This window comes from Aspergillus mulundensis (genome assembly GCF_003369625.1).
Source record: "Aspergillus mulundensis strain DSM 5745 chromosome Unknown scaffold_0, whole genome shotgun sequence".
NCBI classification, from domain to species: Eukaryota; Fungi; Ascomycota; class Eurotiomycetes; order Eurotiales; family Aspergillaceae; genus Aspergillus; species Aspergillus mulundensis.
The window spans coordinates 335949-351264 of record NW_020797888.1 but is presented as its reverse complement, the minus strand read 5'-3'; the positions used below and the strand labels follow the sequence as shown (position 1 = coordinate 351264).

Below are 15316 nucleotides of genomic sequence, written 5' to 3'. Positions count from 1 at the left end.
TTCCCACGGCCCTTCCGCTACCATGCCTCCAGTATCACGCGATGCCCTGACAAAGCAGTTGGGTGCGCAACAATCCCTGGGCGCCCTTTGTGCGTGAAACAAACTGCAAGCCGAATGGGACAGCCTTCTCTTTCAGCCTCTGTCTGTGCTACCACCAGCTAGTTCAATATGGGCAGTGGATAAGCCATCGAAGCGACGCCTCGGGACGATTCCCTCTCCTAGAGGCGACAACTTCCATGGATCCCCCCGACCCATGCGTTTCACCCCTTGAGTCAACGATGAGGCTGTCATTCAGTGTCTGGACAATCTGGGTTGCTTGGTCAAGGCGACCGCCATGGCTTAGTACAACCGCAACCGACCAAAACTCTCGCCGAGGACAAGGGCCGGGTCTCTGAATGGTTTCATGTCATGTGAAGGCCTTTTTGGCAACCTTTGTGGTCTGAATGGCGCCGGTGAGATATAAATCAGCTCAGCGCGACACCATCTCATCGCGGATAAATTAACTATCTTTACCATCATCTTGCTATGATCCCTTCTCAGAGTTGTTCCCATCACACGCCGAACATGTCGACTGATGTCTCATACCCCGGGGTCAAGGCCGTCGCGACAGCAATAGGCCAAGTCCTCAACCGCGCGAAGATTCCCAATCTTTTGTTTGGCTGGACCGCACTCGCTGTTATCCTCGTGGACTTTGGATTCCCCGACATCGACTTTATTATCCCAGACAAGGAGGTCTCGCACGCAATAAAGGCCCTTACAAAAGCCGGATACAAACTCTGCACAAGTCCCGACTGCTCCGAGCGCGATGAAGATCGAGGCGCGCACCTCGGCAAAGCCCTGAACCGTTTCCACCCCGTCCCAGCAGCACACTTTCACATATCCGCAGCTGCTGGTCCAGGATACGTTCTCTCCCTGCTCAAAAAAGACGATATTATCCCGCACCTTCCCAACCTCAAACTCGGTCTCCCTGAACGAAAGGAATACGAGCACCTCACGCTCTCCAACGACCCGCGCCTCCCGCCCCGCGCAGAGGGCGGGCCCTCGGGCCCCTGGTACCGTCTGGACCCAGTCCGGGTGCTGCTTGCTCGGACGCTCACAGAGGCCCTTCTGCTTCTCCGCTGCAGACACATTGACACAAGGCCCGCGCTCGACAATCTCTGGTGCGACATGCTGTGGGAGATCATGAAGGCGAACCTCTTGATCACCGGGTTCTCTCATGAATTCGATCACCCGCCCAAGGGGTATCTGTACCTTTTCTGGCGCAACTATATAATCGCCACGCGAATCGCGGATACCACGCCCGAGAACAGCGTCGCCCGGAAGCAGAAGAGTGATGCTGAAGTGCGGCAGTTTCGGGCTTATCTGATTGCGGATGGTAAGGACCCCAGTGACAAGTATAGTTGGCTGCGGAAGAAGACCGGGAACTATGCCTAATTATCGGCTTCCCTCGGTCAATGCTACAAAATAGATGTCCGGCTGGCCCATGGTGAGCAATTCTGTTCTTTTGTACCATGCCTACTCTAGGCAGTGGCCGTTCCTGTCTTTACTGGTTCTTTTGCGTTGCTTTTTCATTTTTTTTTTTTTCGTTTGTGGCTCGGCTTTTAAGATTGCCGACCCATCAATGTGCCGTACTGTCTGTTTTGTTTTGTCTGCCATACCTAGATACCAATACCATTGTTATTGTAAATCAACAAGCTCGGCGGGTCTAGGGCAACTGTATTCCTAGTGAACATTCTCAGGGACATGTTAGCACTCCCATGATATTGTGGGCCCTTTTCCTGCTCTTGACACTATACTGTTATCCGCCCTGCAATTCCAACACCCTTCTTGAATTCCGAAGGGCTTCTTTTCCCTGATCACCCTCCTGTGTTCTACATCCACCTGCGCATAATTATCATCTTACCTCTCTCCGAAACGCTGCTAGGCCCCGATTCTATCATGATTGGCGCAGGTTCGGCGCATGTTTAAGGGTTTCAAATAGTGTAGAACACTAGTTGATTATTCACTCAACGGTAGATGCGATTGTATTACAAAGGGGATATGCCATTCACTTCCAGAGACACGGCAATCTGTGCCTACAACTCTGGTGGTAGGATGTGCCATGGCGACTTGAGGAGTTGCATATACATGTGGCAGACCCTTGACCTTGCGTTCAAGTAAGCCTTCTTGCACCCTGACCCCCCCTTCCACACCAAGGAATCTCCGCGCAGCGTCCACATCTCAATGGGAGAATATAAACCGTTCAAAGGTCGTGCCGTCGCCCTTGTACCCTATCTTACATCCCATGTCTTCCGAATATCCCTGCTCACAGCATCCCCTCAAACCACTGTGTCAACGACATGGCAAATAGGCACGTATTGTCTGCAGCTGCTTTCCTTCTTTTTAGATGCGAGTATGGACCCTCTCAGCTGGACGAAGAAGGTACGCTCGCTTTACGGTATCAGAACGCATTCATTACCTGCACTGGAAGCAGACCGGGGGCGAGAGGATCTTACGCTAGAATAGACGTTGGGGCAATCTCGAGTGACTTGACGGAGAATATCTGGTCTTTTTTGGCACGATATCGTATACGGCGTTGCTGTGGCCGTAGACTGGGATCCTGTCTTGTTCGGCCATGGCGTCCTCGCTGGGGAGCGATTCTTCCTGTGCGAGGACAGCTAGCGCGGCGCTGCAAAGGGGCAGCAGTTGCGGAAGAATAGGGTTTATTTCATGGCCTGGGAGTCGTGCGCATTAGTATGTCATAGCTTATGGTGAGTGACCAACGGGGGAATGATGAGAATGCCTAGACTAGCCACGGCGCTCCAAACACTCTGGGGTCCGGAGTGAGGTCTGTTTCACGGTCTTCCGCCGTTGGATGTGGCATTGCGTCTGGCTAGCCTCGCACTTGAAGAGGCGCGTCCAGACGGCGCAGCCCTAACGCCTTCCAGGATGATCGATCTCGCTTCGGAGATCGTAGCGTGGCCCTCTAGCTTAGCCCCATATGCTTTGAGATTGCTGGTCAGTTGTTATGACTGAAAAGGCGCTTTTTTAGGGTAGATCCCCTTTCTACGTTCGCAAATCAACTAACAACTGTATCAACTGTCGACAGGGTTCCTTCTTTCCTTCACTGGCAACCAGTTCTGCTAGGACCTCTGAGATTGGGTTGTCTACTTAGGTACCCTGGCACTATTACCTGGTTCAAATTGGATAGCAGTGGCGCCCCCGACGGCTGTTCTTGATAACCCTCAGTACCATCCCACTGCTTCGTTGGATATCTACATATTCCCAGCTAGGCTCCACGGACAACACTAATATTGAGAATCGGAGCTTCATCGGGCTTTCAATACATGATCAAGACATATTTGCTACGCCAAGCTGTGAGCGAGATCCATCGCTGCTTGTGGTCAAAATATTCAGAATGTACAGCTATCTTCTTATAGTGGCGCCTACCAGACGTGCCCCTTCACATCCGCCTCCGTAACTGACACTCCGGGCAATATGATTCTTCATGACTCCAGTTCTGTGTCTTTAGAAACATCCCAGCCAAACAGACAGGCACAAGCAAGACGCCCTGCCTAGGCCATACTATGGAATATGTTTAAGGGTACCGCCACTGGGCTGCCTTCAAGCTTAATGGTTTAATCTGAACATATTGTAACTTCGGGCGCTTCCTAAGTTTGAGAACTTGAAGGGGAATAAAGCCCAACGTGTCACAGACCAGGGGAGAGGAGGGGATGCGGTAGACGAGAAAAAAGAATGGCGGGTGCCATTCTCAAGTGTACATATTAGACTTTGACCTGAGTACTATGTTATTGGAGACCCCGCAAGCCAATACGCACATTGCAAGGACATCCTCTGGTGTCCAGTCATATATGTGCTTAACCCCTGCACCCTGGCCGCTCAATCACGACCCTCCTCTAGTGTAACCACCTTGAACATAGGGTTGGTGTCCTTCCAGATACCCCCGTCCTATTCAGGATCAGTACCAAACCTGAAAAGGCGTAGTTGGTACACAGATAGCTATACGCCAGCTCTTTCTCAACAAGCCCCATCCAGCAGAAGAGGCCATAGCGCACCACTTCGTCTGCCCCCTGGGACTTCGTTGCTGAGTCTACGAAACTTCAGCACCGCATTCAATCCTTGCACCGGGAAGATCCCAAGCGTTGAGCGAGAAGGGGTGGGATTTATCTTTCAGCCAGCCTCATAACCCCACAAGTCCTATGATCACTGCCCAGATGCAGTTGGTACATGGACCATGTTCGCGAGGAGAGCGAACACCCCCCTTGGCACCCTGACCCCTCTCCCAGCGGCCAATGAGGTAAGCGTGCCAGGCCTGACATGCAGATACTTCTGCGATGCTTCGCGTGACTTGAATCCCATGAACCTCGGACGGCGAATGGGGAGGCCTCGGACGGACAGGGGTGCGCTTCAGCCAGCCAGCTCTCTTCCCCTCTCGTAAACGAACATGGGGCAACAACGGCGGTCGGAATGGCAATTTCTGTGTGGAAGTGAGGCCATAAAGAGCGTCGATTCCCCAGCAGTGCACTGGATGAATTCAATCAGATCCCGAACTCAAAGAAATTTGCCATCACTTGGAAAGCCGCCGAATCCCTCGAAGAACTCATTCCATAACCCAATAAGCACCATGAAGCTCCTTTCTCTCTTGACCCTTGCTGTCTGCGCGATCCTCCCGATTGGTAAGACTCTTCCATAATTTGGCGTACGTATCCTCGGTTTATTGTCCCTAATCGAGTTCAAACCTTCCAGCTGCGCAGGATATTCAGGTCAGACGCGCCCTCGTCCAGTGTACCAGGCGCCGCGACTATAGAACATTCAGCCAGTGTATCAGCGATCGTGAGTTGGCCATTCTGAGTTGCATTGTTCTTCTGTTTTTTCTTTTGAACATCAATTGCTAATCTGTCCGTTCCTCGCCTGGTTCGTCCTCGTCGTAGATCGTCTCTATGGCCTTGAACTTGACGGGCTGCTTGACTTGGTTGACCAGGAAGACCTTTAAAGGACTCCAGAACAAGATATCTATCGTGGAAGGCAGAACGGCGGCTTAGAAGAACGAAATGGTCGAGTGATCGCTGCTGGTTTGGGGTATTTCGGACTGAGATTTTCGCGAGATTAGGGCAGCGGGATAGCTATTGATTTGAGAACAATCGAGTGCAATCTGTGTCCACGGCTGTGTCGAGACGCCTTGGTCCGCGTAGATGTAGTCGCCCTCGCGAGATCGAAGCAGATCTAAATGTACCTTGGGGGAGTCAGCCTTTCAAAACACAAAAAGTAGTAGACATCTGCTTGAGCTCCTTAACGGACTCTGGTCCTTCTGCATGAAAAGCTCCCGAACCTTATCCGTCTTCTTAAAAGTATCCTCATTGAGCAGCCCCTTGTTTAGCAGAACAAGCCTCTCCCTTAAATGCTCGAGGTTCCTAGCACTAACGATCGCTTTGTCCCCGTGCTTCCCATCAAGCGCCGAGTTATTCACAACCCACCAATACACCAGCTCAACCTTCGATATCCCAGTCTCCTGCAAGAGCGCCTCCCACCGCCTCAACGCCTCAACTATACTCCGCTTGAAGAGCTGTCGGTCCAGAGCCCCGATCCTGATATTCGGATCCGACCGGCCCCTCTTGATCTTCTCGACGTGGTCCGCGTCTTTGGTTAATACCTAGACCTCCGGCAAAGGGCGAGAACGCGTGGTACTTAATACCGTGCTCCCGGAGGGGCGGGAGAAGGTCCTTCTCGGCGTGGGTCTTTGCGGCGTCCAGCTCGTGGAGGAATTTCTCGCAGTCCTGCTAGACCTTCGCGTTGTCGATTATCTTGACGCCTGCGGCCTCGAGGAGGGCGAGCGCTTCCCTGTTGCCCTCGAGGATTCCGTAGTCGGGATCATCATGAACCAGCCGCCTCCGAAGATGAGTGCGGTGTGAGACATGTTGAGACATGTGGTATTCTGTTGGAGAAACAGAACAGAGATGGTGTAAGATTCTGCTTTGTACCTATGAATATACCCCGGCCTTGCCAGTAGTGCGGGCAGGCTTTGCCAACCCGGGCCTCGTCCGTTCCATGTCTCGGATACCTACTGAAAGGTCAGTGCGTGAGTTTCCGGGCTATGGTTCACTCGCCATCGTCCGTGACATTTGTGCAACTCCGCTGTAGTCGGATTTCAAATAGAGCCAATGCTCAACTTGGCATGGTGTGGAGATAATACGCCCGCACCCTATAACGCCCGGAGTTTATCTACGCCTAAGCTGAGATTAGCCTTATTCTCGGAACTCTTGTATAGGGATTTAGTGGCAGGCTGTTGAGACATCCACTCATTCAGACAAAGCCCAAGGCGGGTCCAAAACCCTAAATGGATCCGTACGAAACCCGACCATCCACGCCGAGTCCAGCCAAGACAACCCTTAAGTTTCGAGTGATTGTCTTCTGTGCGTTTGCTTGTCTCGGGACGGGGTCTTACTCACTCACCCAGACTACGCCTGTGTGCCTGGCCCGACTTTGGATAAGAGAATGTATCATGACACTCCACAAAGTAGAGCGGACTTCAACTCGCCTCATCACATTGTTGCAACTCAGCACCAGTACTCCCCATCCGAGTGGTACGACATCCTTGCCCTTTCTGCTGGCGGTATTCGCATACATGCACATCCGCTGCAATGACGCGTCTCCCTTTACCTAAGCGATACCAAAGCGCGGGATTGAAAGCCGCGTAGAGTTGGTAAACTGCACCCAAATCCCTCACTTTCACGGTTGAGAATATCCGTTTGCATACCTAGGTAGCTTGTGCATACCTAGGGAGCTTGGTACTGATGTTATCCTTGCAAAGCAACCCTATGACTTCGTTGGCCATGGTTAGGTTCTGTTCGCTTGTAGGCCTCCAGGTAACATGAAAGGTCTCGGTATTGCATTTAAATGACTACCATTGCAATATGTATTGTGAGCTTTTTTGGTTGCATTAAAGAGCAGGCGCCTGAGAGATTGGCTCTCTATACTGTTTAGTATTCTGGCCATCCGAGGCTGAGTCCGCCTCTCTGTTTTCCAGTGCAGGTTGCAGTCCTTGGACTTATAACGTTCAAGGCCCCTACGCTCCTCCTTGGTAGCCACCACGTACGCGATCTGCTGTACCATCCATTCGATGTTATCTCTGTCGCGCGTTGAACAATCCAGTTCCGGGCACGAGGTCAGCTGCCGTACCCCAATTCAGACCTCCATTCAGGAGCTACTACGCTGCCGTGACTTGATATCGGTCCTAACCCACGGCAACTCATCCATCAACATAGCTGGAATGGTTGGATTCCGCTGGTCTGTCGAGGGATTAGGGCCCCAAACGTTGCACTCGTCCTTTACATGCCTCCGATCTTTACGCAGTGTGTCATGCGGAGGAACTGCTCTGCGCAACGACGCCCTGTCTCTACCTCCCAAATCCATAGCGCCACCGGTGTCATCAGCCGCTTGTCCCGAATTCCGAAATGCAATCGTTTCATCCATTGTCCATTCGGTTTCCTGAAACCTTGAACGAATACACTTTTCATAGACTGAGTACAGAGCACACCCACCCCCATCGCCACAGCAGCTTTCCGACTCTATATCTTACCTGAAGAGCAAATCGATTAGATGCCCGAGAAGGGAAGCAGACGTTTGCCCCAGTGGCCGAATTGAAGTGGGGGCATAAACGCTGCGCTCTGCGTGGCGACCCCATCCACAAGTTGGGGTTGGACGCAAAGCCGTTTTTGTCACGGTAGGCATCGCGATCCAAAGGTCCGTATGGATGCAACCTTGGAAAGCGTGGGGGTTACTGATGAAATCTAGACATATCCCTGCTCAAGGTCACAGCAATGCATCATCGCGCAGACTATCTGCGCGGACAGAATGCAACCCACGTATATCGGGCTTAGCATGAACGCCCCCAATGCCATGACCTCGGCAGACCTTCCTTCTGTGCCGGCTTTAATGCAAAGAACATCCTCTCCATCCCTGCGGGCATGGGGCAGATGGTGCAGGTGGACTCGGATTATCAGATTCCCGTCCATGGATATTGCACTCATGCGCCCGGCACGCATGCACGTCTATCCGCCCACTTGTGGATGGGGTTGGTAATAGTGCAAGGCCACCGACTTCCCACCACCCCCGTGAATTTCGCAATTCGCATGTCCGGTTGCCCATGCAAAGCCACGGCTATCTTCTCCGAGGATACTTGGATAGCCGGTCTCGGTTGAGGAAGCATCGCCTCGCAGATCCGGAAAGAAAAATGCGCTCTCACCTCTCCGCAGACTCTGTTGGGATTAGGAGGAACTTAAAAGGAGTATATTCTTTGCGCGTGGGGGGGTGGCGGGGGCGCATGGTCTTCCTCTACCGGCATCATCCTGGAATCGGCGTGAATAAATGTCTACTCCGAGTAAAGTGGTCCACTGCGAAGGCATCACGTTTCAGGTGCTTACTCTGCCTCAGCTCTAGATCTACATACATGTTGTTTCTAGATGTGTTATACCATTTTGAGCATTATCACATCAGCTGTTAGGGTGGCACTTACGGGGTGTGATATCGTGGACTTTACCTTAGAGAACGTCCCCAACTCCATCTTGGTACTTATGCCCCAACACCGCCCATTTGACTTCTGCAGACTCATCGCCGGCTCATTTCCCGAGTGGACCCAAGTGCCGGATTATCTGCGAATGGTGTCGGGCAATTTGATACATCACATTCCACACATCACTGCTAGGCGCCAGGCCCAACCCAGTGGATTGATCCACTGTGATGGGAAGCCTAGATCTTGGTTTCCATTGGGATTTGCACAGGTGGGCCTCGGGCTCCAGCGACAGTCGGTTGTCCCCCGATCCCCGGTGTCAAGTGTCAACCCAGCAGATGGACGGGTGAGTGGTGTTTTGAGTGTGGTGAAACGTGGATTGCTCGTTGCCTCATGGTGTTTTGGGTGTCTTGGGACGACATATAACTCTACATTGATTTAATGGATGGATGGATGGCACTGACGGGACACGAGAAAGCTCCTAGTGAAGAAAAACCCCCCTGCCGCCATGGTGCCCAACCTAACGCATGCAGCCCGAATACCTGGAAACAAACAACCCCTTGGCAGCGCCAATCGCCTCTCCAACCCTCCGTCATCTTCTCTCCCGGATCAATAGTTCATGCACAAACGCACGCCGTCGGGTCCATGTCCGACTCCGTGGAGCACTGGCAGATTCTGCAGCTGAAGCTCTAGCCAGGTGCCAGCCCCTGCTCTACCTATCACATCGCTCCACCGACTCGTCAGGCCGCTGGACCGGGCCATTGGCTGTGCACTTGACGAGTAGCATCGTTGAATCCTCGAATTTCGACACGGAGTTTGCGGTACCGGGTCATGGGGAGGGGGATCCATTTCCGGGCCAGTCGGGGCATGCGCAGCGAGGACGGCGTTGGCAGATGCAACAGATCGGCGGATCTGACTGGGCCAGATCGCGAGATCTCCGGGTTCTGCAGACGGCGTCCGGCCAGTCGGGAGTTGGATTTGCGGCGGTGTGAAGTGTGGCGTTGGACAGGGATTCGCTGTTTGCTGCATGGGCTGGCTGGTTTGTTGGGTTGTTTGCGCGCAATGGGGTTCTTCGTTGGTTCGTCAGGATCGACAATTGCATTGTTCTGCCTTGTAGGCTGCCTTCTGTTGGCTTGTGGGTTTCAGTGATGAGATGGTGGGGGCTTCCTTTCGTTTCACGTGTCGAAGTGACCTATATAAACCCGGCCCTACTCCTCTTCTGTGAGAATGGCAGATCTCCAATTCTCTATACCCAGGACCGGTTCCTATCCTCGCACTCCATTACTTTCACACATCCAGGATGACTTGCATTCCAGCCTCAACAATGGACCTCCTCTCCAGACTCACCTTCACCCTGGCCACGCTCTCCAGCGTGTACTTCATCCGCCGCGCAAACAGCGACCCGAACCCCTCGCCGCCGCCGAAAACAAACACGTTCCAAAAGAAAGACTTCCTCATGACAGCCGGCAACGAGGTCACCATGCGCCGACACCTCAACTTCATCACGGCCGTCGGTCTCGCACACGCCGTCCTCGCCGGCCTCCCCGAGCCCCAGCGCCCGTCGATGTGTCCTGCATACAACGACCCCTCCGTCGACAGCGGGCTGTTCTCCTGGAACAAATACACACTCTCCGTTCTGGCGGTCTTGACGTCGGCAGGCCTCCTCCGTCTCGCTGCGTACGCCAACCTCGGGTCCTCATTCACATTCAATATCACGAAGCCGAGCTCCGGGTTGAAGACGACGGGGGTTCATCGATACGTGCGCCATCCGTCATACACGGCGATCATGGCCATTGCCATTGCGATGGTGATGCTGTTTTTCCGGGACGGCGGGTTACTGGGTTGTTGGTTCGGTCCTCAGGTCGCCAGGATTGTCGACAAGGCTGCGCTGCTCTGGGCTTTTGGGGTCAGTCCGGCGCTGTTTTGGGCGAGGGTGACGCAGGAGGAGGAGTTTCTGGTCAAGACATTTGGACGGGAGTATGAGGCGTACAGTGCCAGGACGAAGCGGTTTATTCCGTTTGTTTTTTAGTCTCTTTGGTTGATTACCTGTGCTTAGCTGAATACATAGACATAGACATAGCTCGCAAGTGCATCTCTCTTTATTTTGTTCAAGGCAATATCAATTGGATTTTCAGGAGTTGAACCCCTGTATTGGAAAACGTGAACTGTACACTGACTCCCCGACCGTATTGGGCTAGGAAGTGAGGCAGATGTATTAAAGCCCTGCACCTGGAGTACCTAACGGTGCGCCTGCAGGGGTAGCCCTGCCCTCAGCCGTGGTTACACGGCGCGTGGCCAACACAACGTGGCTCGCTCCCTGCTCACCCAACTCGATTGTCGATGAACGTACCTGCCAACGAGGATTGGTTGATCTCGTCGAAGCATATCGGCTTCGGAACTCATATGCTGACTTTGCGATTGGCCACGTTTCAGGCCCAAACCAAATCGGCTGATTGTTGATTACTACTTGGAGACAGGGAGTGCTCAAGACGGTCATTCTAAGCCTGACGCTTGCTCAATAGAAGCCGCTACAGCACAGGCATTACATCAAGGGTTTTGAGATTTGGACATCAAAGCGTGGTTCTGTTTTCATTTGCTTGTCCATCATCGCCCTAATCCTAGCTGATTGGGCCTTTTGGAGCTGTAATTGGTCGGCGAAAAACGCTGGGTAGCTATCATTGTCTACCAGTCAGCGTTGTTTGCCTTGGTTGTGGCACTTAGCTTCTGGTGCGGAGAGACTAATTAGAATCACCATTAGCATACGGACCTGCTGTCCACATGGCTCCGGTAAATATGGACAAGCGCTCCCTATGGGTGTACGTGGGCGCGCCAGAAAGCTATTCCAACCCCCGGAAGGGCCTCACAGCACGTATGTCCCGAAACCTTGACGCCCCGTCTCCGGTCTACTATATGATCCATATCATACCTAACAAGCTCCAACGAATTTGGCCCTTCCATGTCTCGCTCGGTGAAGCACCCGAATGTCTGGGGAACTCCCGCCTGCACAACTCCTATGTCCTCCTTTGGGCCAATGTCATTGATGGAGCACCATGGTACGAGCAACCGTGCCCTTCCATTTCTCGATATTTCCGCGACAACGCGTGAGCAGTGTTGGGTAGCATGAAACAACCACCTGTACAGTTTCCGCCGGGACATTTGTGCTCCGACTACAAGGCAACAGCTTAGTATAGTACTGGTTCTCAGTGGTGAGGGGGTGATGAAATTCTATCAGTCGTACCTGGAAATAAATAATATCTCCCTTGTTTATTCCCTCGTCTTGCTCCCATATATATTCCGGCTTCTCCGGGTTAGTATGCCTTCACCGAAATACATGACGTCCAGCGAGCGGGTAAGAATCTCACCACAGAGAGAAAGCGCGACAATTTGCAAGAGTTCAAAGACACCATCATAGCGCAAGTCATCTTACAACGCACATGAATATATGTCTTGGTTTTATTTCTTCCATTCGTGCCGCGGCCGCTCCGCAGCGCCGACAATGCGGGCAAATAGAAATGCATCGTGGTAGGTGTACTAAGAGATCGAACGCATGCCATTTGGTGTTATTTAAATGGTTGTCTATGGATAATTCCTGAAATACATTTGGATGATGCCTTTCCGCCTATTTCTATTTCGTTAGGGCACGGGCGGGGGCCAGAACCATCCATACGCCGAATTGATCCGTGGGACGCCTGCCATATTGGCATCTCACAGATATGAGGAGCGCATATCATGAAACATCTACAACCAAGATTTCGTTATTCCAAGAGACGGTACTTTATCAGCTCGTGCGAAGCTTGCGTTCCATAGGCTGGATCGTCTAGAAAAGGCTCGTAAGCGGGGCCGCATGTCAACTCCTTCAACATGAGTCAGGACAGGCTACCATGTTATTATGTGCATGGTCTGAAATGCCAGCTTCAATGATCAAGCACGCTAGCGGGCCTCAGCCGCACCTACCTAAGTCAAATCAGGGCAAGAATCAATATAATGAGCATCAGCTGAAATGCCGACGCGCGGACACCCAAAACGACCATCCCGCCGTTGGCTGGTTCAGGAATATGGTGGAGTCAGCGTAGTCTTATTATAACCACATGATTTATAATAGCATTATAATAACGCGATAAGTAATTATAATATTATAGTATTTTTTAAAATTTATATGCATAATTAATATAAAAAGATATTAATAAAATATAATTACTTATTAAAAATATATTATATATTATTTTAGTTTAAAAATTTATTTTAAATTATATTTTTAATAATATATTAGCTAAGTGCAAGCTATATTTTTATATTTTTTATTTATTTTTAATAAAAATATATAAATATACGGCTAGATATACTTTTTAAAAGGGTAATAATAAATTATAATAAATATATAATAAGATTTTTAATATATACTTTTTTAGTTATAAATTTAGCTTATAAATATAAATTTTTTTTATTATTTTATACTATTAAAAGGCCGGTTTGCCGGCTGTATTTTATTTATTTTATATAAAAAAAATAACCTAGAGAATATTAGCTTTAATAAATATTAAAAAAAAAATTAAGCTATAAATTAAAAAAATAATATTTACCTTTAAAATACTTATAAAATAACAAAAGTTATTATAAAAAAAAGTTAAACTTAATTATTAATATTTATATAATTAAAGGCACTGTCACCCGCAACCCTTTTTTTAGTTTTAATTATTTTTTTATTATTTTTATTTTTTAGCTTATTATTTTTATTATTTTTAAAATATTTTACTTCCACCCCGGCGTCGCGAGCGTGAGGTATAAATAATATTAATTATTAAATATATAAAATTATTTAACTTCCCGGCCTGTTTTACTTAGTAATAATAAACTTATAAATATAAATACTTATAAAAATAAGTATTATTATTAAAGGAAGGTATATTTTAGGGTAATTTAAATTATATATATATATTTTTATATATAACTTTTAATTTATAAATAAACTAGGTAAAGTACTAGTATACTTAAGGTAATATTAAATAATATTTATAAAAGTTTATTACTAAAAGTATTTTTATACGCTTTTATATTTATAAAGGTTTTTAATATAAGTTAAACTAAAATAATATATAATTTAATTATATATATAATAATTAAAGTATTAAATTATATATAATAATATAAAGTATTTTATAGTTATTACTTTTATTAATATAAAACATGTAAAATAAATAGTTTCTAAAAGTTAAATAAAATTATTTAATATAATAAATTTATTTAAAAAAATATAATATATTATTTTTAGGATTAGCCAGCCGGAAAAAATATTAATATTAATAATAAGTATAAGTAAAGGGTTTTATAAAGCTAGATAAATATAAAAAAATATATTAGCTTTATTATTTTATTTTTTAAAATTATATTTTATTATAAGAATTTAATTACTAGTATTTAAAAGAAAGTTTGGGTTATTTAAAGGGCTAGTAGCTTTATAATTAATAATAATTAAAAAAAACTTAAAAGTAATATTAAATAATATAGTGTTAAACTAGGGAAAAAAAATAGTAATTAATAAAAAAGTTTATACTTTAGGTAAAAATAGTATTAAATAATATTATTTTTTTATTTAAGAAAGTTTTTTTAACTTTAAGTAGTCTAGGTAATAGTATTTTTTTAAAGCTTAATTAATAGTAATGTTTTTTTAATAACGCTAGGCGGCTATTTAAATAATAAGGTTAATATATTATAAGTTAATGGCATGGTTACTATTATTTAAAGGTAGATTATTATAAAGTAAAGGATTTTAATAAATATAAATAGTTATTTTTAAAAGATAAAGCTAAAGGCAGCGGGTGTGTTAAAATAAAAAAAATAGGTAAATTATAAAAACTAAAGGTAAATAAAAAATATTATAATATTTTAATTTAAAATAATTAAATTTTTATTACTAAATATAAGTTCCCTAGATTTATTATAAATAATTTTATAATTATAAATTAGCTTTTTATTATAAATAAACATTATAAAAATTAAAATTTATAAAAATAGACCTTACCTTTAGCCTAAAGGCATTTAATTTATATAGGTATATAATTAGTACTTAAAAATAGTATAATTATTTATTAACCTAATATTAATCCTGTCCTAATATTATATAATATTATTAAATATTAATAACTAAAGCAACCTTAAAAAAATTATTATATAAATATATTATAATATAAAAAAATACTAGTAGTAGCAGGGGCATAGTTTATAGTAATAAAAAAAATAAAAAATATATTTTAGTATTTTTTAGCTATTAATTTTAATATTTTTTTAAAAAAATAATTAAAAAATACTTTGTTGCTAGGGGCGGGATATTTTTTTACTTTTATTTTTTATTAAGTTATTTACTAAATAATAGCTTTTTAAAATAACTTTTATTTAAATTAATATATTTTTTATTTATTACTAGGTAATTTTAAAAGTTTAGTAGCTTTTTTTATGCAGCTACTAAAATTTAATTATTAATATTATATAAATTATTATAAAGCTTTATTTCCGCGGCTAAATATATATAAATATCTAAATAATAATTAATTTATATGCAGGATAGGACAGCAGTAATACTAAAAACTTATACTTAATAAAAAATTAACTATACTTTAAAAACTTATTATAGTTAATAAAATTTTATAACTAGTACTATATTTAAAAAAAACAGGGGTAAAAAAGGCTTTAAAAAATAGTTAACTAGCTTTTGCTTTACCTAAGGGGTATTATTAATAAGGTTAAAATAAAAAATAATAGGTTACTTTACACGTGTTTTTATTTTTATTAATTTAATATAATTTTAGCTAGGTT

General features: G+C 45.8%; 2 protein-coding genes across 2 annotated transcripts; both read left to right on the top strand.

Moving 5' to 3' along the window:
• Positions 1-564: 564 nt before the first annotated feature.
• Positions 565-1434, top strand: DSM5745_00101 (uncharacterized protein; the record flags this gene model as incomplete). The annotated part of the gene is made up of 1 exon (XM_026742117.1): positions 565-1434. The coding sequence occupies one exon, from the start codon at positions 565-567 to the stop codon at positions 1432-1434; it is 870 nt and encodes a 289-aa protein (XP_026607962.1).
• Positions 1435-9830: 8396 nt separating this feature from the next.
• Positions 9831-10535, top strand: DSM5745_00100 (methyltransferase family protein; the record flags this gene model as incomplete). The annotated part of the gene is made up of 1 exon (XM_026742116.1): positions 9831-10535. The coding sequence occupies one exon, from the start codon at positions 9831-9833 to the stop codon at positions 10533-10535; it is 705 nt and encodes a 234-aa protein (XP_026607961.1).
• Between the last annotated feature and the right edge of the window lie 4781 nt (positions 10536-15316).